This window comes from Apodemus sylvaticus, chromosome 5, assembly GCF_947179515.1.
Source record: "Apodemus sylvaticus chromosome 5, mApoSyl1.1, whole genome shotgun sequence".
Classification (NCBI taxonomy): domain Eukaryota; kingdom Metazoa; phylum Chordata; class Mammalia; order Rodentia; family Muridae; genus Apodemus; species Apodemus sylvaticus.
Window position 1 is genome coordinate 39,548,391 of NC_067476.1, and position 24,283 is coordinate 39,572,673.

At 45.5% G+C, this 24,283-nt stretch overlaps 1 protein-coding gene across 2 annotated transcripts in view; it reads left to right on the forward strand.

The window, feature by feature from the left end:
- Tanc1 (tetratricopeptide repeat, ankyrin repeat and coiled-coil containing 1) overlaps positions 1 to 24,283 on the forward strand; it is a 236,520-nt gene that overhangs the window by 72,422 nt on the left and 139,815 nt on the right. For both annotated transcript variants that reach the window (XM_052182540.1, XM_052182541.1), the window contains exon 3: positions 21,419 to 21,498. In XM_052182540.1, coding sequence (XP_052038500.1) covers positions 21,438 to 21,498 — 61 coding nt within the window. In that variant the 5' untranslated portion in view covers positions 21,419 to 21,437. The remainder of the gene's footprint in view (positions 1 to 21,418; positions 21,499 to 24,283) is intronic.

Sequence of the window (24,283 nt, forward strand, 5' to 3'; positions counted from 1 at the left end):
CAGTACAGATTTATTTTTCTTCCTCCATGTGAATTCTGGGATTGAGCCCTTGAATTCGGATCTTAGGTTTCTCACCCTCTCACCGGCCATTCTTTCCTCTCAGGCATAAACACCTATCTGCAGAATGTCCACCAGGGGTGGTAGGTTAGGGACATCAAACACTGACCTAGATTTCTCTCTCTAGGTATTGGTGATACTTCTCCAGAGGGCCGAGTGAGGCTCAAGCTGTTCATGTGTCCCTGCAATGTGTACCCTGCCACCTTTTCCGTGTAGCTTGCCCGTGGGGAGTCTTTTTCTGCACTTTCCTTCCTATCACACCCTATTTATCCATCAAGAATGGTGGCTGCACTGCTACCCTGGATTTGAGGAGTCTTGCCAAAAAGTAGATCTTCCCAACAGGAGTGTGGCAGGGAGTGTAGGTCTGGGTGCAACCCAGGTGTGCTGGGCTAGGATTTGGACTAGGATGAGACCTGATACATTTTTGTCCTTGAAAACCTAACAGCAGGTGATTGACATGTGCTTGCCCTGGATGAGACTGGTACTTACATGTCAGGTTAGGGGCCAGAACATCTCAGCACCTGCTTCGATTCAGTGGCGTCTACAGAGAGTACAAGCTGGTATAAAGGTACACATATTGTGGGAAATATTTTAAAAAACAAAACAAAACAAAAATGAGCCCACCCCGGGGTCACACTCCCATGATCCTGCTGGCCCACCAACTCTCCGGCCATGCCAGACCACGGGGCTTCTGCCAGGCCATCTCTCTGGTGGACTCCCCTCCCCACCCCAGTTCCTCTAGCTACTATGTGGCATCCACACATCCCACGGTCAGCAAATTCAACACCTATTAATTACCCGGTAGAATCAAGACTCTTAAAGTTTAATTAGCCAATCAGATTTATGTAACAATAATATCACAGTTTACAAGATGCCAATACAATAATTTCAGATCCAGTTGATAATGATAATAGCTTTATCCCAATATTTCTAACCTTGTGAAATCATAGATACTTGTGGCTGTTTAAAACCATGTGGGATCAGGATCCTCTCCTGTCTGTCTGCCTCCATCTTGGTTTCTTCCCTCCTGCTCTGACAGGCTCCCTGTCTCTGTAACTCTTAGCTCCGCCTCCCTTTTCCCTGTCTAATCACAGGCCTCCCACTGCCCTAATGTGATTGGACAGGGAAAATGCCGCAACAAATGCATCTTAGAATTTTCAAATAGTCAAACCCTCCCTTTGCTACATTAACACTTGAGACACTTAACTTTTCGAAAAATACTCATGAGTGTTTACTTGAAGACAGGAAAATGCCTTCTCACCCTGAGCATGTTTGAGGGTGTTATTTTGAACCTCACTAACTTGTTTAACCACTTTACGCTGCCAAGCCAACATCTCCTTCTGCCACACATAGTATATATGCCCGAATTGCTTCACGATCTTAACCTAAAATCACATGGCAACGTTTTCTATGATTTTAACTGCACACAGAAAGCAGAAAAACAACACCGAAGAGTAATTTGCTAAATTCAGCAAAAGTTAGGCTTATTTAGAAATCCAGGTGGGAATTTGCTTGTGTGGCCTTCTTCCAGGGATTTGCATATTGAAATGGAGTCTCTCACTGTTAACAACTGTTTCCTCAGGGTCACACTGAAATAGTGATTGAGGCATACTGGGATGGAAATGTATTTATCAATTACAGATAATTTTCTGCTCAGGTTTGGTGTGTCACAGAATTAGCTGGTTTCTTCTATGGGACAAGCTCCTGTGTGTGTGTGTGTGTGTGTGTGTGTGTGTATAACTTACACTTGTAGAGATCAGAGCAAAACTTACGAGAGTTGCTTCTCTCCATGTGGGTCACCTAGTTGTCAGGGTTGGCCGGAGGTGCCTTTTCCTCTCCGCATCTCCTTGGCCGTATTTTATGTCTTTTAACTATGCCCCTCTTTTGCAAATTCCCTTTATCTGAAAGAAGACTTTGCAACCCTTTAATAGTTGAGGTTTTATTAATGTTTTTGGTTTGGGGGACTGGTGAGAATTTCATGGCTTGGGCGGGACCTTTTAGCCTGTCATCCGGTTCTCGTTGTCCCAACCGAAGCTGCTCTTGTTGAGGTCACACAGGGCTCCTGATGGGAGACCCCGGGTCACTTTGTAGCCCTTGACAGGACTCCTCAGTAGTGACCACGACCACCTCTTGTTGGAGGTTTGTTCCTTTGCACGCTCCTGACTGTCCTTCCTCTGTCTGCCCTTCTATGCTCATGTTCCCAAGGTCAGGCTCATCCTGCTGGGTTCACCTTATTCTGCTCAGCCCTTTTAGAGAACGCCAATGCTTCCTGGCTTGCCACCCCTACCCGGCCCCGCCCCCCCAACCATGTCTCTGGGACTTCACCCTCCTCTCTGCCTCTTGGTCCCCTCTCCAAGGCGTGACTCATAGGGACTTTTACCTCAGGACATCTGAACTGAACTCATTTCCTCCCTAATTACCTCTTGCTTCCTGTCCCACTCCCGATCTTTAATCCCAGTGCTTCTGTCAGCGTTTCCATTTTGGTGGTTGGTTCTACACTGGCTTTGTCTCTGAAGCCAGCACACTGTGTGATTCCTCCTCCTCAGCAAGCCTCTTGGTTTGGCTAGTAATCGCGTACTACCATTTATTATTTATTTATTTATTTTTTATTTTTTGGTTTTTTGGATTTGGTTTTTTTTCAAGACAGGGTTTCTCTGTGTAGCCCTGGCTGTCCTGGAACTCACTCTGTAGACCAGGCTGGCTCCCAACTCAGAAATTCGCCTGCCTCTGCCTCCCAGAGTGCTGGGATTACAGGCGTGCGCCACCACCGCCCAGCTACGTACTACCATTTTAAATATAATATTTTAATATTATAAACTAAAAAATAAAATGGTTTTATTTATGCATTTTGGGAAGCTTTCTTGGGAGGTCAGTCTTGATATGTGGCTCTGTCTGTCCTCACGGTCACTATGTAGGTCAAGCTGGCCTCAGACTCACAGAAATCTTCCTGCTTTAGCCTCCCGCGTGCTGAGATAACAAGTGTGTGCCACCACACCCATCTGAAAAGATTTTGAAGTCATTGGACAACATTTAACTGTTCCAGGCTTTAGCACATGTAAGGAGATCTGAAGAAAGCATAACAGAGCCAGCTGAGAACATTTCTTGTCGTATTGCATGCTGGACATACTGAGCGGTTAGCTGGGCATTTGTCAGAAAGTATTCTTATTTCATGACATTTTGGGCTTACATATTAGAAGAGGAATTTAGGGTTCGGAGAGGACAAGCACAGGGTTACAGGCCCCTTAAAGTGTATTGGAGTTGGGATTCAAACCCATCGGTCACCCTCTCTCAGACTCCAAAGCATCCGTTGGCATCCATCCGCCCACACTGGCTGGCTTTGTTCCCATAACACGAGAGTTTTCGACTTCTGCCTGGTAAATTGAGTTTGAGTTAGCAGCTAAGTCTTTCTCCTGTTTTCATATGCCAAGATATAGCTTCTTTTCTTCCAAAGTTGGTATGGCTGGGGTGTGGTTTGCCTTCTCAGGAACTGGTATTGACACTTGGCCCCCATGTAACAGCATTGACAGACAATAGGAAGTTTAATAGCTACATTATAAAAAGCAGTCAGCAAAGGCCCTGTGCCACAAGAATGCGTTTACAAATCGGATGGCGGTTGTTGGCTTGTCCTTCTGCTCTGTCTTCCTTGGATGCTGCTATACAGTTGATGGTCTTACATCGTCCTGAACTCTGAATTCAATACACTTGTTCCAGTTGTAAGCTAGTGTCTGGATATTTTGTTATAGCAGCTCAGAACCGATAAAGATATGACTTTGGGCAAACTGTGGTCTGCATTATCTATGGCCTCTCCTGGATTCTGACCCAGGGTGTCTCAGAGCTGTGTAGTAACCAGGTTGTGTGAGAAAAGGATGGCAGGATCAGGCTTTTTCTTCCTCCCTGGGTTTTCCTGAGAATTAAATGGCTTGAGAGAAGGTACCTTGCTTGAAGCCCAGGGGCAGTTGTGGGAGCTGGTAGTTGGCCAGCAGGTAAGCTCTCTTCCCTATAAACGGCAGTGTGTGAAGAGTTGAACCCTCCCAGATTTTTGGCATTCACAGTGATCCCATCAGTCATGTGTAGGCAGTAAAGGCAGGAAAGACTTACACGAAGACTATGATATATTACAACAGTATCCACAGAGCTAGTTTCTGTTATTAGTGCTTAGGAAACTGTTCTTAGAGCAGACTAAGGTACGAACTACAGACTCAGGATAGGCAAGTATGGGCAGGCGCATTCAAGCCAAACCCACTCAAGTTTTCTTCCGTTTGTGATGTACCAAAGTGAGCCCTACTCTGCTTGCTGTTAGTTTTCATCCCACCCCATTATTCTGAGGACATATCTTTTTTCTCTCCCCGCCCCCCATCCCCCATTTCATTTTGGTAAAAACAGTTGACCAAGAAGAGGACCCCAGCTTGTTGTTGTGAGATTTTGAAATTAGCTTTTAAAGTATGCACCTTACAGAAGCTGTCCTATAAATTTGAGCATGATGTTGTCTGTATATTTGGCTGGTGTTTTGACAGAACGTGTTCCTGATGTTCTCTGTAGGCCCTTGGTGAGAGACAACTTGGATATTAGAAAGTTAAATTTTCAGATTTAATAAGGGTCGCGCTGCTCCATGATGGAATGATCCAGGGAATTTCAGTGACAGCGACAGGAGGGAGACGTGCCTGCAGCAGTGGTCCTCCATCCTAGGAGGACGGAGAGAAGCTCAGCGTCGTGTTCAGCTTGGGATCATTAGAGTCGGAAACTCAGCTGTGCCCCAGACACAGGAAGCAGACACTCCAGGGCTGGATCCCAGAAGTCTGGCTCAGCAGTACCTCCAGGTGACTCTGACGAACTCATTAGTCTAAAGCTGGCAGAATCAGCCTGGAGGCTTTGGAGGTGCGGGGGTGTGGGGAGAGACTTTAGAGAAAGGGGGGACGAGCTAGGAGGAGCTAGAGCTGACGAGCGGTGGTCCCGACTGTATAGGACACATGAAGACATGAAGACTTCAAGTCTGATGGGTTAAAAACAGTGGGGGACTCTGAGGGGGAACCTGAATTCCAGGGAGTGGAGGTGTGGGGTGAAGGATAGACATGCAGGGCTGGCATTCCCAGGGTTGGTGCCAGCCGGTTGTAGTGCTGGCAGAATAATGGAGGCATAGATCTGTGAGCTGTCGATACAGAGGCAGCGGTGGCTTCACCCAGGGGACGCAGGAGAACACCAAGGCTAAGGTGCTGGGGCTGGTTGGGCTTGCAGCATTTAGCTTACTGATGCAGGTCATGGGTTCCAGATTTCAGGTGATATAGGTTTACACTGACCTCGGTTCTCGGACTAGCTCCTAGTGATGCTGTCTTCAACCTCCATGGGTAGAGACTTCATGTGCATGTATGCCTTTGATGTTTTGCTCTAAGGCCTTGTGCAAGGCAGAGGTCTCAGAGGTGACTTATCCCCAGGAGAGAAGGGAATGAGGGGGTAGAGCAGGTTCTGTCTCCACTTCCCTGCTTGTCTGGAGAGGAGCTCCCGCTCCAGCTTTGGTTTGTGGTGAGAACTGAAGATGCTGTCTGTGGATGTTTCCACAGCGCCTGTTTCTGAGGCCGTCGCTGGGCCTGTGGAATGAAGTCCTATGAGCTTTACGGTACCTGTGAAGAGACAGTTACAGCAGGGTCTGTTAGGAATCTAAACGGGAGATGAATGTGCTTATATACTTTCTGAAGAATTATCAGAGCCTAGAAATAGGAGCCCTGCGAGGTTTGTGAGCAGGCAGAGAGGAGTTGGTTTTTCTGCACCAACGTTTGGCTGTTTAACAAATTATTCTCTGCCCCAGCTTTGTTGCAGACAGATTTTGCTGCACCAGAGGGCTGTTCTGTTGAGACTGAAAACCAAGGACATCTGTGAGGCATCTTCGTTTTAAGTAGAAGGACCTCAGATTGGTGGTCCCCAATTCTGAGCCACTCAGAGTCCCGCTCTGCTCTGCTTTCCTTAAAGGAAGTCATGTGGACCACACACTGATATTTAAGAAGTAACTTTGTCCTGTATGACAGATGTGTATAGAACACACCAATTGTGGAAACTGGTTTCTGGATATCACAATCTCCATACCCATCCAATGTGATGTGGTTCTCTGTATGTGTGTTTGTGTGTGTGTTCGTTCACACAGTGCTCAGCCCCAATGCCCATCTCATTTCTGAGATGTACAAGATACACCTCAAACATGTTCAGAGATGTGGTGACAGAGTCAGTGGTCAGTCTCAGTGCAGAATTACTAAGGGCTTCCATTGAATCTTTAACTGAATTTCGAGAAACAAACAAATGAAACCAAAACATATATATATGGACAGGGGACATGGCTTTAGATTTAAAACTTGAACGACATAGATCTCTTCTTTCTTTTCTTATTCGTTTGATTTTGTTTTAGAGATACAGCCTTGTGTAGTCCAGGCTGGACTCAAAACTCCCTATGTAGCCAAGGATAACTGCGAACTTCTGATTCATTGTCACTCGTGTCCCGAGTGCCGGGATCAGGCTGGTGCCGTCCACCGGGCTTGTCCAGTGCCGGGGCTCTGTGTGTGCTCAGTAAGCATTTTAACAACGGAGCAACACCCCAGGCCCCAGATACATAAGCTTGATAAAACTTTTATGGGACTCCTGAAAATAATGTTTGCTGTCTCCACACACAGAGAAATTACACTTTGATTCAGATTGAGTCGGGGTGGTGTTTACTGTTGAGTTGGGTTTGACTGCCCGGCTATTTTGGAGCCACCACCCAGCGTTTTTACCATAGTCCAAGGCTTGGCATCTTCTCTGGAAAGCATGGCCGCTGCTGCAGCTGACACTGAGACCCAGACTTAGGTAATGTCATTAATCTCGGAAAAGCACCGTGCTCCAGCAGCTGCTGCTGTAGTTCAAGTCTCGAGAACAAAAGCCGTCTCAGTTACCAGAGAACATGAGAACTTGGTGCTGCCCAGGGAGAGGCCCTGAATTTTAGACTTTGGATCATAGTTATCTTTCTACGGGGATCTCCTGATTTAGGGTGTGAAGCTGGAGAACGGCCCAACTGTACACTAGGCAGTGGTGGGCAGGAGAGGCAAGCCTTGGGTAACACCCTTCCTGGGAAGCCCAATGTAGTTATCTGAAAGACAGAGATTACCAGGACTAATGCATTGTAGAACCAGTGAGACCCAGTATGGTATTGCACTCCCTGTGCTCCTGCTCAAAGGTGGATTGTCGTAAATTCAATGTCAGTCTAGTCTACCTAGAGTCCGAGCTAGCCAGAGTTCTGTAGAGAGACATCTGTCGACCCCCCCCCCCCCATCCCCCAACAGTAAACACATAGAAAACAGTAAGGCAACATTGCACTTGAAGAAAAACATTTGGTCCACATATGAACTTGTGTTTCCAGCTTTGCGTGTTGTCTTGCTGTGTAAATGGCGGGTTCCCTCCTGCAGTCCAGGCTGGGTGAGTGTGGTCTGATCAGTGATTTGCCACTGAAGGGCTTTTTGGAAAACTAGTGAGGAGATGCCATCTGATTGCTAGCAGAGGAGAAGATGAGAAGCAGCCAGTCTGTGTGTGTGTGTGTGATGGCAGGGCAGGGATATAGTGTATAGAATATAAAAGACACAAAACAGAAAATGCAGACACGTTTTCCCTGGCAGTTTACTGTGTAGTTGCTGAGCTACTGTTTGTTTCATTTTAAGTACCTGAGCTCCTAGCAAAGCTCTTTTGGGTCTGTGAGCTTTGGGGTCATTGGATAAACTGGATTTAAGTGGCGGGAGCAGTGGCCGTTAGTGTCTCCATCCCTCACCTTTGCTTCAGTTATGACAGCCAGCAACAGTTTCTCAGGTTGTAATGCACAGAGGTTCCAGACTTTGTACGAAGCTGCCAGGTGCAGAGTAGTATTTTTAATCATCCTTGCTTTAAAAATTGCCAGATTATTTAAGTGTAAAGGACATATTAGTGCTCCTGTTTCTTCTTAAATATTTTTGGCAATTATGTTTCAATATAATTAATTTTCTTTGCAATCCTATCTTCTACTTAAACATTCAGAAGTCGCTGTTCCAGTAGAGGATCTGGACTGCTGAAACAGCCGGTGACCATGGAAAGGTAGAAATCCCCATTGTGGCTGACGCTAACCTTTCTCACCGCACTTTGAGACTGGATTTGTTAAATAATTTGTTACTAGATTTCTTGGCATTAAAAAACATGGCTGGAGAGATGGCTCAGCAGTTAAGAGCACTGAGTGCTCTTCCAGAGGTCCTGAGTTCAAATCCCAGCAACCACATGGTGGTTCACAACCATCCATAATGAGATCTGATGCCCAAAAAAACAAAACAAAACAAAACAACAACCATAAACAAAAAAACCCAAGCTACCTTAGTATGTTTGACCCTTCTTTCTTGACATGTCTTGGCTTTCTTTGACTTTTAATCTTCAGGTGCTTGAGTGTCCCCCATTTGGGAGCTGTTGGGGTCAGTTTGGAAATGCGGTCGTCTAGCATAGCTGTCTGTGTGCTTGCTCTGGCACTGGTGGTAGTCCTCCTAAAAACTGCCTTTTTAGATTCTTTTTTTAAAGATTTATTTATTTATTTTATGTATGTAAGTACACTGTAGCTGTCTTCAGACACACCAGAAGAGGGCATCAGATCCCATTACCTATGGCTGTGAGCCACCAGTGGTTGCTGGGATTTGAACTCAGGACCTCTGGAAGAGCAGTCAGTGCTCTTAACCTCCGAGCCATCTCTCAGTCCCTTTATTATGTTCTTCTTTTTATTATTATTTTTGTTTGTTTTTAGAGACAGGGTTTCTCTGTGTAGCCCTGGCTGTCCTAGAACTCATTCTGTAGACCAGGCTAACTTTAAACTCACAGAGATCTACCTGCCTCCACCTTTTGAGTGCTGGGATTAAAGGTGTGCACTACCACTGACTGGCAAAAACTACTTTTAAAAAATTACATGTATGCCAGGCAGTGGTGGCACATGCCTTTAATCCCAGCACTTGGGAGGCAGAGGCATTTCTGAGTTCGAGGCCAGCCTGGTCTATAAAGTGAGTTCCAGGACAGCCAGGGCTATATAGAAAAAAACTTGTCTTGGAAAAACAACAACAACAAGAAAATTACATGTACAAGTGTTCTGCTTGCATATATGTCTGTGTACCATGAGTCCTTGGAGGCCGGAAGAGGGTGTTGGATCACCTGGGATGAGGGTTAGAGACAGTTGTCATGGTTGTTGGGACTTGAACCTGGATCCTCTTAAGCCAGTGCTTTTAAACCACTGAGCTATCTGCCCAGCCCAAGACTGCTTTCTATGACCAAATGTTTATGGACGCACTAAGAGACTATCCTTCAAGCCAAAGGGCCATCACCCTTATGAGAGAGGGCAGCTGGGCCTGTTTAAAACAGAGTCACATGGGCCAGCTGTTGACATTTCCTCCTAGATTCTTGGAAAGACTGGGAGAGGAGGGACATTGGAGAGCCACCTGAGGACTCAGCCGCCCCTCCTAGCCATTTGTATGATACTCTGCCTGATTGTCCATGGCCTCTTGTTGTGGCCTGCAGGAGAGCCTAGAATATATGGGTTAAGGAAGACCCACAGAAGGGGGTTCCATTGGGGAGGCCCGGAGGAAGCCAGCACCCACGCGGGATGAAGAATTTCGCATATCCACTCTCTGCTCACCCATAGTCATCTGGTTAGCCCCGTGTGTATTCTCATTGGTTCCCCCAGGGTGAACTTGGAATGGATTTGTGCTTTGGTTTGTGGTTGGAACCTTAGGAGGAAGCAGGAGATGTGAACAACATCCAGAAAAGGGATTTTAGCGCCAAGAATAGAATAGAAATTACTCCGTATGTACAATGCACTAAGGGCAGAGCCCAGCTCGACTGGGAAGTGTTGCTGGCTGCATATTAAAATCACTTTGGGAGAGGTCAGGGGGAAAAAAAAAAACCTATGAGGCTGGGTGTGGTAGCACATACTTTTAAAGAGTTCAAGTCCGTCCTGATCTACATAGCGAACTCTAGGATAGCCAGGAGTGCATAGAGAGACCCTGTCTCAAACCAAAACATCCAAAAGAAGAGGGAAACAGAAACCCAAAACACCAAGTAGGCATTAAGAACTCTAGTCCCCAGGACTGGAGAGATGGTTAAGATGGCTGGCCGCCCTTCCAGAGATCCATGTTCAATCCTTAGCCACCAACACTCACAAGTATTTCTAACTCCAGTTCTGGGAGATACAACACCCTCTTCTGGTCTCCACAGGCACTAGGCACACACACGCAGGCAAAACACTCATGAAACACAAAATAAACTGATTAAAAACAAAACAAAACAAACCAGAACCCCCCCCCCCCCCCAGTAAAATTAGGGCATGGGGAGGTTATAAGCTCGTTAGAGTCATTGCCAGTTTCTAATGAAGGGGAAGAGAGATTTTTGAGGTCTTTTATTCTGGGGCATTAAGTGAAAGATTCCTCTGTCAGCTACATAAGCAAGAGATTTTCCCGAAATGAATACTGCCTTTCACCAGGCTTCTTTGAAGCTGTCTGACCCTTTTCACTTTGAGGCCAGATGCAGTGCAATTTAAAAAATTTAATTTCTTTAGATTCCTAATGCCAGCCTTCATCCAGCTGGCGTTGATTGATTGAGTGCCTTTTAACACTTTTTGAAGAATGTCTTCAAGGTCTCTTCCCTTTTCATACTAAAAGCTTATTCCCCACACCATGGCCGCCCTCCGAGATGCTCCCCTTTTACTGTGATGGTTTGTCAACTCCTGTGACTTAGAGTGAGAGCACGAACAAGAAATAATTTCTTCTCAAACATTGCGGCACCACCCACTGGTGAAAGTGAACCTGAACTTAGCCGGTCGTGTGTGTGTGTGTGTGTGTGTGTGTGAGCAACATTCTCCAGAAGAAGCCCCAGGACTTCTTCTGGAGCTTTTGGTCCCTTGACCGCTGGGACCCCACGCTGATGTTGGCCTTCCCCTAGCCCACCGTGGCTGGATCCCTAACTGCTACAGCGCCATCTCCTTTCAAAGGCATCTTTTGAAAGGAAGGAGCTTCTACCTGTGCTTCTCCCACTTTCTCACTTGATGAAGAATTTTGAAGGAAGCTTTCTTCAAGACAGTTTTGGGGTCAAGTTGCAGCTCAGCCTTTACCTAGTCCTGTGGGTTTTAAGCATCATTTGGAATAGGTACAGATCCAAAAATTTTAAAAATCCCTTTAAAACAGCCTGGTTCTCCTCAACGTCCTTATCTGCTTGCTTTTAGGGTATTTGTTTTCTGATCTGTGGGGTAGGACTGTTTTTCTCTGTAGCTCTCCATCCTCTCCCTGTGCAGCTCGGACTGCGTGCGGGTGCTGCTGTGGAGGCAGGCGTCCCACCTGATGCTGAGCCCCTGGGTGACGCCAAGCCCCTGGGTGACGCTGTGGGTATTGCTGGTGCTGGATGACCAAGGCGGGAGTGTGGTTGTGGGATTGCTCTTCTACCTGTGCCGGGTGACCGGAGCTCCTCAGCCATCCTTTGGTCTCTGCTTGTCTTCCCCTGCTCCACAGGGCCGTTCTCATACCTTTCCCACTTTCTTTCCTTATGGAGAAATAGAGTGTAAACTTGCTAAGCTTCCCGACGTGGTTGTCACCATTGCTGTTTTTCTCTTCCATTCAAGTGTACTCGACTTTGTCCCTGAAGACTGGCGCAGGGATGCTTAGGGATATGTGTAACATATCCTTCGACAAATGAGAAGTTGGGACATAGGAACTTAAGGAGAGTCCACATAGAAGGCCTTGGGGATGTGGAAAAACATCGCAATTGCTAGTACAAGAGAAAAACAAAGTTCTTTGTCATAAGGTCCTTCAGAATTGCAGTCCCCTAAATTCAGTGAGAACTGTGCATTTTTATGCTTAAGTCTTAAGAGTGAACTGCAGAGCTGTTTAATGGACAGTGGGGGCTGATCTACTAGAAATAGACTCAGGAGGAGCACCCAGGAGGAGCACCATAGATGCCTTTATGATCACTTCCTTGGGCTCTCTGTAGAATTCCTCTGTCCCAGCTCCAGATGGGCAGGACCCCCAGAACATACATTCAACAGATGTTGAGACAAAGTAGTCGGCCATAGAGTGACTTGATAGCCAGCACCTTCATAGGCAGGCGCGGATATGGGACGCCAGATTTGATGGCTTGCTCTAAGGAGGAGGAGGAGGGTCTCTAGTATCTGTTATCCACCATGGGAAAGAATTCTGACATCGGTGGCTGGCTTTCGGGAAGACTGGAGAGCAGGAGAAAGGAGGGAAGAAGGTCAGACCTTTGCTGTGAAGCCCACCATTGCTGTTTACTGCGGAGTACTCATCATGCCCAACCAAGGACATCTGAGCCCCAACATCAGCTCAGTGTTTCTTCTTCTGTTGGGAAAATCTGGTTGTAATCCCATTTCTGCAACTTGCTGACCTCAGAGACCCAAGGCCAGTTCCCCCATGGCTCAGAGCTTTTGTATTTTAAATGAGCATATTCAATTTACTAACTTCATTAAGTGATAGTGTTTGCTATTTGTGTGTAAATGTGTATGAGCATGTGGCTGCCTACTGAAACCAAAAGAGGTGTTGGGTCCCCTGGACCTGGAGTTGGAGCAGTTGTGAGCCGCCAGATGTGTGTGCTAGGGACTAATCCCAGGTCCTCTGCAAGGGTAGAAAGAGCTCTTAACCACTGACCTATCTCTTTGGTCCCACAAATGATACTTTTAAAAACAATACAAAAACAAAAAACAAGAGTCTCATCATGCTCCTTCAGAAGTATTTGTTGGTGTTGAAATGAGAAAACATGTGCTGCTTGGTTGGGAGAAGGGTCTGATAATGCAGGCTGTTAGGTTGTGGGGCAAGGCAGGCCTGTGTATCAAGTAGAGTTAAGGAAAGTATCTGAGAGAAGGGGGTTCTAGGATGGAGTTGCATTGGCTTGCATTCTCTAATAGCCCTGGACATCTCCGTGACAGGAAACGTGATAAGGTGGCTGCTGTTCTAGGTAGGCGCATCCCGCTGCCTGGGTGAGGGTGAGGTTTGCTTGGGGAGGACATCTTGGGAGCAAGCAGGGTTTTCTGCAGGACCGGAGCTCCACCATTGCACTGGCCAAGGAATGCAACCCTTGGCTATTTCTAGAGCTGAACGTGTCCTGGTTTGAGGAAGAATGCGTTGATTTCAGACTTTGGCTTTTCTGTCATCACCCTGATCTGTTTTGTGTGCATATTTGAAATACCAAAGCAAAGACTTCTTACAGCCAGTGCTCCTAAGGGCCGGCGGAGAACAGATCTGTTTCCCGTGTATGAACCCGGGAACTCTGACCATAAATTTGGCAATTAGTACCTGGTCCCAGAAGAATTTTTAAATAATGAGTCAAAACTGGGGAGAGACTTGCCAATCATTGTACTGTCTGTTCTCTAGTAGCTTTAATTATTTGCTTGAAAACATTTGCCTCGTGTAAAAGAACCTTGAGTGCTGTGGGGAATTTGTAGAGTTGAGTAGTTTTCTTTTTATCAACAAAAATATATCAGTGGAAATGGGATGTGCAGCCATTGTTTGGGAAGCATTGTTAAATGTTGGACTGAACAGATTCCTTCTCGGTTAATAGGAAAAAGCTACTGTACACCAGAGGAAGTGGAATGTTCACCTTTACCTCCAAAACTGGAGTTTCCTTTGGCCAAGTCATTATCAGGATGAGATACAAGCACTCTGTAAACAAAGGGAACACAGTCATTTTCCAACAACTTGAAATTCTAATACTGAGGAGGATTGGCTATGTTAATAAGGTTGCAGGTGATTTCACTGTGATAGAGAGTGCATGTACGCAGGTGCAAGCACACAGGTTGACGACGCTAGAGAAGAATCCTGGGTGTCCTGATCTGTGGCTTTCTGTCTCGGCCCTTTGAGAACAGGTCTCTCGCTGAACCTGAGCTTGGCTGGCAGCCAGCACGTTCCAGTGATCCTCCTGTTTCTGCCTCTTGAAGTGCTGTGGTTAAAGAAGTATAGGCTCACACCAGCTTCTTTATGTAGGGATGGGGGATTTGAACTCAGGTCCTCATGTTTATGTATCAAGTGCTCTTAGCCACCAAACCATCTCTCCATCCCTAGTTTTGTTAAATATTTGAGTTTAGATTCATGTCTTGAAACTAAAAAAATTCACATACATTTGACTATATATTTCTTAGCTTTTAATGCCATAAATTTTAAGTCTTTTTTTTTAAAAGGTGAATCTAACTTATAGTCAAGTAAGTAATAAAAAAAATTGGAGATTCAGTCTGTAGAATAAAGGTGAAGGCCTTTGTGTTATAGAGAGTACAGCCCCCTTTGCATATTTTACAAGTGGGCATTTTGAGGGAAAAAAATCCAAAGCCCTTTCTTTACTGTCCCAAATCCTTTCTGGTTGCCATAATGCTTTTTGGGTGAAGTCTCTGAATCCTAGAGAAGTTCTCTTACTGGTTCCCTGCTGCATTATAAGGATTGTGAGTTCCTCTGTTTGGGTGGAGGAGGCAACTCTGGAATTTTAAGTATTCATTCAGCAAGAGCTGAGTTTCTCCAGCCTCCTGGTACTTCTCAATGGATGTAGATGTTGTTCTTGCTTTTAGGACACTTCTTTTGGAATTTCTCATGAATTCCCAGAGCACTAGCAGACCTCTTCTTGTGGTCTCTCCTCTGCTCTGTGGTCTCCTCTTTGCATTATTCTATATTTATTATCTTCTAGGTTGCTGTTGGCCTACTGCTACCTTTCCTTTGATAAACATGAATGTGGCTAATACATAGACAAGCTAAGCATAGATAAGCTAAGGCCTCCCCTCCTCAAGTCAGAACTGAAAGGGCTTTAAAAACCTGAATTACTAACATGAAGGATATTTCTGATGTCTCCCTTCCCTGAAGTAAGATGGTTTCTAATACTCATACGCACCATGATTTGCTGTATTTCATTTGGAAATAGTATTAATCTTGTTTCATTTATTTTCTTATTTCTTGTTTTACATTTTTTTACCTGTTATATGAATGAGTGTTTTATCTGCATGTATTTATACATACCTTGGACCTTGTCACAAGTCCAGAAGAGGGTGTTAGATCCTCTAGAACTGGGGTTCCAGCTAGCCAAGCCCAGGTTTTCTACAAGCACAACAAGTGCCCCCAATCACTGAACCATCTCTTCAGCTGCATTTGATTTTGACCAAAGAAAGGAAGCATCTTCAGAGAGTTTTGCTTTGAGTGGATTAGGTGGGTTGGGAGGAGATGCTTCTTGAATTGTGATGTGTACAGCATGAGAGTTTCGGTGTTGGGATAACTGGCTTGACAGTCTCCGGCTAGTCCAGGTGTGGACGTGAGGGATATTAGGAAATGCACCACGCTCTTTCCAAGTATCTCATCGCTTGATGCCATCCAGGATGTCAGTAAGTTTTGATGCATTCCTTGCAAGTATAGTGGAATTTCTCTGTCCATTTTAAACTGCTACAAACGTTGGTTAATCGCTTGATTTGGGAGGAAATGGCTCATGTGTTCATCTGAGCCTGGTTAAATCTGTCAACAAATATTGAGAACAGAGTGGGTGTGGAGCCTGGGTTCTGGCTTCTGATTTATCTGTTAAAGAATAAACGAACACAAGCGGTGTGGTGGTGGCACACGCCTGTAATCCCAGCACTCTGGGGGGCAGAGGCAGGCGTATTTCTGAGTTCGAGGCCAGCCTGGTCTACAGAGTGAGTTCCAGGACAGCCAGGGCTATACAGAGAAACCCTGTCTCGAAAAAACCAAATACAAACAAACAAACAAACAAAGAATAAACAGAGTCCCTGCCCTCTGCTCAGAGGTTGTCTCAGTGCTGCATAAACAGCATGTATGCCACTGCAGACTCGAGCCCTTTAGAACTAGTCCATGACTTGTAATGATTGACAACTGTGATGGATTTTACCTTCTTTTGAAAATTTCTGTTTAATTTCCTAAGATGTTCTATTCTATGTCAGGTGGTTGTGTACCATGCACTGCAAAATTTCTGCAGTATGACACAAGGGACTTGTGTCTGTCCCCAAAGACTTGATGTGCAAGTGGAGAAATACCAAAAGGGAGCCCTTTGATGATTGGTTTAATTTGGAGAGGATTTTGGTGTGTTTTGTTGGTTTGTTTTTATGTGTGTACATACTTATATGCATAGATGATGTGCTGCGTATGTGTGATTGTATATCCACGCTGTTGGTTGTCACCTCCTGTTTGAGATCTCCTTTATTACTACAGACAGCAGACTAGCTAGCTAATCATGACCTTCCAGAGTGTCTCCTTTTTCCAACTCCCATCATACTCTAGTGCCTGTTGTTATTGCTGTGAAGAGACACCATGACGATGACAACTCTTAGAAAGGCAAATATTTAATTGGAGTTATTTTACAGTTTCAGAGGTTCAGTCCATTATCATTATGTCAGGAAGCATGGCAGCGTCCAGGAAGGCTACAGGAGCTGAGAGTTTTGCATCTTGTTCTGAAGGCAAATAGAAGTCTGTCTCCCACGTTGGCTAGAAGGAAGGTGTCAAAGGCCACCCCCACAATGACACACTTCCTCCAGCAAGGCCATGCCTACTCCAACAACTCCCAATAGTGCCACTCCCTGGGCCAAGCATATACAAACCACCATATTCCACCCCCTGGCCCCCATAGGCTTGTTCAAGTACATGAGTCTATGGGGTCATACCTAAACATAGCATAATGCAAACTACATTTAGTCCAACTTCAAAAAGTCTTCATAGTCTATAGAAGTCTCAACAATGTTAAAAGTCCAAAGTTCAAAGTCTCTTCTGAGATTCAGTCAATCACTTACCTGTAATCCCCTATAAAGCCAAAATCAAAAAGCAGATCCCATAACTCAAATTTCACAAGATATACCTTACCTTCTTGTACTGGCTAGTTTTGTGTGTCAACTTGACACAGGCTGGAGTTATCACAGAGAAAGGAGCTTTAGTTGGGGAAGTACCTCCATGAGATCCAGCTGTGGGGCATTTTCTCAATTAGTGATCAAGTGGTGAGAGCCCTTTGTGGGTGGTTCCACCTTTGGGCTGATGCTCTTGGGTTCTATAAGACAGCAGGCTGAGCAAGCCAGGGGAAGCAAGCCAGTAAGAAACATCCCTCCATGGCCTCTGCATCAGCTCCTGCTTCCTGACCTGCTTGAGTTCCAGTCCTGACTTCCTTTAGTGATGAACTGCAACGTGGAAGTGTAAGCTCAATAAACCCTTTCCTCCCCAACTTGCTTCTTGGTCATGATGTTTGTGCAGGAATAGAAACCCTGACTAAGACACTTCCCAAATGTCATAGTGAGAAAATACTGGACCAAACAAGACCCAAATCTACCTGGGCAAACTTCAAACTCTCCACCTTCACGTCTCGTGTCAAACCGCCCTTCATATCTCCAAGTCCTTTCAACCTTGTATCGCAGATACATGCTGCTTATCTGGCTTCCCTGGATTTCCGTGCTTTCTGAACTCAAGTCTTTATGCTTATATAGCAAGTACATTATCTACTGTGCCATCCCAGGATGCTTAAAAGATGAATCTGCAGTGCCCGGGAAACTCAGATGTCAATGATTGTAACATCTAAGAGGATCTAGGCAACCATAAGCCTAAAGACTTCCCAATGCCTTCCTTGGGCCTTGAAACATGGTATCTTAAAATCTTACCAAGCGGCACCAGCAGGAACATGTAGGGACAGTCAGCGGCTTACAAAACATGTAGGAGTTTTGTAAGAAGCTCCTGCATGGATGTAAAGGAATTTTCTACCTATCTAACCTTAAAGTAGGTCACTAAGACCCCCATTCCAGAGGCCTTGCCCCATAGGGGGCCAGGAAGACTGGACAGATACAGCTTCTTGTGGTCTCAGAGTTTGCTGTCACTGGTCAACACCAAGCCTAACCATTAAAAACTCTATTTCGTGGCTTCATTTGGGAACACTTTGGGAACACTTTCAGGTCATAGAAGACCCTTTTGGCCATGCCTCATGGATTTTTAGATCACAAATGATTTTGCATGACTCAGTTGGATTTTTGTTGATTTCAGAATTTACCTTGCTGGGACGTCTTTCCTGTGGCGTGTGTGTGTGTGTGTGTGTGTACATGTACATATGCACACATGCTGTGGTAGTGGCAGGATACTTATTTTGTTCTCCCACATCATCTATTTCTCCGAGTCATTGTCTGAACAGCTTTTATCATTGTGTTTGAACTTTCCCACAAGTCAGCTGTTTGTGAGAGACTGGGAATCTAGGAGAAAACCTTACAGTCGATATTTGATAGCCTCTTCTACCTCACACTGCTGACATAGGATGTGACTATCCTAAAGAGCAGCTGAGCTCCTGATACAGGCCAGCAGGATGTCTGGGATGAGGTGCCAAAAAAATCAATGTCACCTAGACCTTGCTCTGAAGCAGGGCAGTCCTGTTGCAAATTGAGGATGACCTGGTGGGCCAGTGAGGGGGGCTTTGTGGGTGCGATGAAGCCTGAGACGCCAGAGGAGCACGCTCAGGCCCCTCCAAGAGCCACCACAGCATGTGTGAGGGTGTGAGGGCCTAAGACACGCTTATGGCCGGCATTGTGTGTGTGTGTGTGTGTGTGTTTCCCCAGTATGGGGTTTTCTGTGTAGCCCTGGCTATCCTGGAATTTACTCTGTAGACCACAGATTGGGGTGCCTGTACTTCCTGTTAATCCTTCTACTTGCCAGAAAAATCAACTCCACCATTTGCACCAAACTTGAAGCAAGCATTTATTAAGTTTTAAATACTAAGAGATGGACTTTGGTCATGCCCATTCCTGGGAATTTCCTACCCGAGAATGGCCCCAAGCCACATGTTGTAGGGGCTAACGAGGACAAATCTGTGGGCCACCCTATTTTCCCATGAGGCTTTATTTCCCAAGAACTACAATTCCCAGCATTCCAGGAAGTTAACGGAGTTCTTGGGCTGGTCAATTTTGCAGGTTAATTTTGGGCATTACACATGCATGCTGGACTGAAGGCGTGAGTCACCATGCATGTTTTCTTTTTTAAAGTATGTGGTCTTTCCTGAGTAATGACTCTCCACAGTTGATTTGAAGAAGATTTGTACGCCTATTAGGCATCTATTTGTTTTATTTTTGCTTTCCCCTTCTTTAAATTAAAACAAACAAAAAGTCCTTAGAAAAAGTCTAGCTGACCTGAAAGTGGTGATCCTCCTGCCTCAGCTTCCTGACTGCTATGATTATATGTGTGTGCCACCATGTCTGGCCTTTGTGATCTTTTAAAAATACCACATTACTTTAAAAAAAAAACTTTTTTAAAAATTAATTTATTTTAAACTCCAGATTTTATTCCCCTCCTGGTCCACCCTCCGACTGTTCCACATCTCATATCTCCTCCCCCCCCCCCCCAACCCCCAGGCCTGTAAACTCCCTGGGGCCTGCAGTCTCATAAGGGTTAGGTGCATCTTCTCTGACTAAACCAAGACCCGGAATTCCCCTACTGTGTATGTGTTGGGGGGCTTCACATCAGCTGGTGTATAATGCCTGGTTGGAGTTCCAGTATCTAAGAGATCTCTGGGGTCCAGGTTAGTTGAGACTGCTGGTCTTCCTACTGTGTCACCCTCCTCCTCCTCAGCTTCTTCCAGCCCTGTCCAAAATCAATCACAGGGGTCAGCAGCTTCTGTCCACTGGTTGGGTACAAATATCTGCATCTGACTCTTTCAGCTGCTTGTTGGGTCTTTCAGAGGGGCAGTCATGATAGGTCCCTTTTTGTGAGCGCTCCATGCCTCTGTGATCATGTCAGGTCTTTCGGCTTCCCCTTGAGCTAGGTCCCATTTTGGGCCTGTCGCTAGACCTTCTTTTCCTCGGGTTCCTCTCCACATCACTTCACACTTCAAAAAGCATGGCTGTCAGGAGAAACTTGTAGTTCCACGGAGCCCGGTCTGGAAAGATTCTATGCAGATTCGAGAAGCATTTCAAAGGCAGGATTGGGCCTGAGCCACGCTCCTTTTGTGTGTAAAGGCTCGGTTGTAAAAAAAGATTTAACTCTCATAACCACTATGGCGTTCTCGACCTTATCCTCCAAATATCTTTCAGTTTTGTTTGTTTGCTCAAAGCTTGATCTGAGAGGAGAGGCTGGTGGGCCACCCTGCAGCCTGCGGAGGGGATGCTAGCGGGCTGAGCGAAGCAGTGCCCCGGAGCTCTGCACAGTCCGTCGGAATCAGGCTCTGCTGCTAATTGGCTGAGCGGCCCGTGGGTGGAGTCAGGTCTCCCAGGGTCTCTGTTTCCTCGTCGGTAAAACAAAGGCTTGGAAAAATAAATACGGGCTTGGGCCACACGATAAGAAAGGTCACACTGTTCGCTTGTGTTGCAGCTCTGTGAGTGGCAGCGCTCTGAAACTCCTTACCCTTCTCTAAGGGACCCACAGCTGCTTCGCTCTGAGCATCGAGATGTGGCTTGACACACCGAGGCCACCTGAAGCTTTCAAGTTAGGGAGGCAGGTGTTGGATTCCTCTCCTGGTGAAAGTTCCTCCTCCCACCTCCCCTTGTCCTCCCCCCAACCCCCCTATTGGTTTTGGAGCTGAGCTAATGCTTTCTGCCTTCTGTAGCGCATCAGCACCACGAGGAAACAATAGTCTCATTGTCTCTTGTTGTAGAGACGGTTTCCAGTTTCCTCTTAATCCGGGGCCATTGTGTTGTTTTAACAAACTCGGTACCACCCCCCATGCAAAATGCTGTTGGTTCTGTTTTGTTTTTTTTAAGGACTCAGCAGCGACGATCCACATCCCATTCCCCTCATCTCCTCCCCAAAGTCATAACTATATATAGTAAAAATGCACGGGAGTATGCACTGTTTAATTGGGCCACCTGGCATCGGGGTTAAACTGTGTTCCATCTGTATTTAGTTTGCAAATGCTTGTGAGGTATGTTCCAAACCTGTAACCTTCCAAAATGGTTTTTTGTGGTTTATAATTAGTGGCACCTGTAAAACATTTCTTCTGACCGCGTAGCTTCTTTCTTATTAATCTTTGAGATTTCATACTTTCTTTTCTTTTATTTATTTATTTATTTATTTTTGTGAATCAGGGCTGGCAAAGTATATCACCATGCCAAATGGCTTACTACCAGTGCTGGACCCAGGTTTAGCCTCCTAACCCTAATTAGCTGTGGAATGCTGGGAATGCGTGCGGCGGTTATAACTTTTACAACATGACAGTGAACTTCTGACGTCCTCACTAAAAGTTATAAAGCATTCCTTGTGTCTCCTACTGTTTCCCACCACATGTTTATTCTCAGGAAAGTAACATAAATCTAAGGTACTTCTGTTATCCTGAGGGATCTTTTCTGAGCATGGATTACACATGTGGTCAACATGCGAACAACATCCCCAGTTTTTCCCACATTTAACTCCTTTCTTTCTCTCCTTAGAGACAAAAGAGTGTGGACAATGCTGAAGGCGGTGCTGAAGAAGAGCAGAGAGGGAGGAAAGGGGGGCCGGAAGGAAGCAGGTACGTGCACTGAGCCGAGCCAGCATGGTGGACAGGGCAGGGCAGGGCGGGGTGGAGCGGGAGAGCCCACCGCCTCAGGCTGGGTGGCTGCAGAGATCAGTGTGTGTGTGTGTGTGTGTGGTATGTCTTTTTTTTTTTTTTTTTTTGGTATTATTTACTTTTATTTCACGTTCAGTGGTGTTTTGCCTGCATTGTTTGTCTGCACGAGGGAGCCGGATATTCTGGCACTGGAGGTACAGACAGCTGTGAGCAACCATGTGGGTGCTGGGAACGGAACCTGGGTCCTCTGGAGGAGCAGCTGGTACTCTTAAGCTCTGAGGTATCCCTCCAACCGACCTTTAAGAATTTTTTAAATGAAATCAAATGAGAAACAAATGTTGGAAATTAAGTTCGAATTTTGCACCAAAGACGAACAGTTATTAATTTTAATAAGTTGTTCTGATCCGGAAGTAAAGTTAAAGGCATTGAGAGAGAGCAGCTGTGCTTAGGAATTTGATTTCTAGAAAGCCCTTTTCCTTGTCCCAAGTGAGGTTGAGTTTTATGCTTGACCAACTGTTGCCTGACGGGTTCTTGTGTTTTTGAGTATCAAATTTTATTCCTAACAGGTGTAGACCCACTTCAAGCCAGACTGCTCACTCAGCGTGAGGAGGGCGGCTTAATTTGGCTTTGGTTTCTCTGCTGCCTGCAGCATTCTGGCGCATTTTTGGCCGCCGTGACCCCAGTAGCACAGCATTCCATGCTCACCTCTGCTGAGGTTGTTCGCCAGTCAGTCTAACACTCCAGAGTCCTCAGAGAGTCTAAGCACCGTGTACTTGTTAAGTGTTATCTTTAGGAGCTGCCCGGTAGCCCACTCTTTAAACTCAGGTTAAATCTGCTCTTGTTGGCAAATGGCTCCTTTTAAAATTACTTAATGTCAAGTAATGTTTCTGTTCAACTATAGATACATACACAGTACTGAAGTGTCACCAGTTACTGTTTATTTTTAATCCAAAGGCCTCATATTTGTTAATTTGTTTCCATGCGCTATGAGGGACTCAATAGGGCTCTGAATATTATGACTATGTGAGAGCTAGATAAAATTTCTACTTATTACTAATTGTTCCTTAAACCAAGCCTACAAAGTGGCAAACTCACCTCAGAAGGGAAGCCTTTAGTACAGGCTGCCTTTAGGATTCCATTTTACACTTACTTCTCATTAATGCCTAGGTAAACAGGAAGAATAGGAGAAAGCAGGTTCTAATGATACAAACAGAAGGCCGCACAGTTAGCTCATAACCTTAGAGAACCAACCCCTAGCTTTGAATAATTAATTAGAATTGTTGCTATGGTGAAATTTTAGTTCACATAATTTCTTTCCAGGGGCACATTCATCCTCTGTTGAGTCAGGGCCAAAATGTCTTTCTCATTATTTTTTTGAAAGTAGTCTCCCCCTCCCCCCCCCCCCCAAGTTTTGGCTCATCTGATACTAATTCTTTTTGCCTTCGAAGCCTTTGTAATTTTTAGCATGGACGAGGCTGTCTGTTGGGGTGGAGCAGCTAAGCAAACAGGTACCCCTCCCTCCCAGGACCAGGGTCTTCAAGCTAAATCCCTTATAGAGTAACAAGAGCTCTTAGCAAAACCCTCTTTCACTGCGCCCGGAACATGGGACATAGCAGTTTAAATGATGCCTAGCACCTGTGTCTTCCAGGCAGGCCAGGCACACTTTGCCTTTGAAAGGTTTCCAGTTTCAAAACATGGGACTTGGGGTTTAGGTCTCCCTTTGGCCTTTTAAGAGTAACTACTGCTTTGTCTAAGCTCTGTGTTATAATAGGCTCCGCACTCCTGGGATTTCACTAGAGCAAACCAACTTGAAAATGCAACGGGAACACTTTGTGTAAAGCATCTGTATGGTTTGGGCCGTTTTCTTTTAACTACAACCTGGTTGTCTAGGGTTGTGAACAAAGCAGTTGGAATTTTATATCCAGATAAAGTTATGTGAAAAAGAGTTGGGTAAAATTTGAATCTGACAACTTCTATGCTGAGTTCTATGCCAACTCTCATCATCTCTGCAAACTAAAGTTAGTGGGTCCAAGGTGTGGAAAGGGTTTGCAGTACTGTTCCCAGTTAAAGACAATCTTTATTGCAAGGACGGAAGGAAATTCTCATGTACTTTAGCTCATAGTCACAAAATTTAGGAAACAGATGTTTAAAAAACTGAATTGAGCTTTTCACATCCTTTGTAGAATTTTCTCTGATAGGTTTCTTTTGTTTTGTTTTGATTTTATGCTGAGCATAGTTTGAGAATTTGGAAAACAGAGTGACTGAGTTAGAGTTAGGCGTACTCCTCAAAAGAAACTAAATGTTGGGTTTTTTTTTTTCCAGAAATTTGGAAAGAAGAGTGTTTTTGATTGGTTTGTTTCATTTTGGGGGGTCGTTTCTGAGGCAAGGTTTCTCCGTGCAGCCCAGCCTGGCCTTGAGTTTAGGTTCCTCCTGCCTCTGCCTCCCAATTGCTGGGATTGCAGTCCTGTGCCACCACAGCTGCCTAAATAGTAGTGATTCTTTCTCATGTCCACAAGCCAGGATGCGACCCAGGGCTGTCAACAACTCTGAGAACCCTGCATCAGAGCTGTGTCCCCAGCCCTGTTCCAGAAGTACTGAAGAGCTTTGCTTCCAACTTCTGTCTAGCCGGGGCATTGGTGGTACACACCTTTAATCCCAGCACTTGGGAGGCAAAGGCAGGCGGATTTCTGAGTTCAAGGCCAGCCTAGTCTACAAAGTGAGTTCCAGGACAGCTAGGGCTACACAG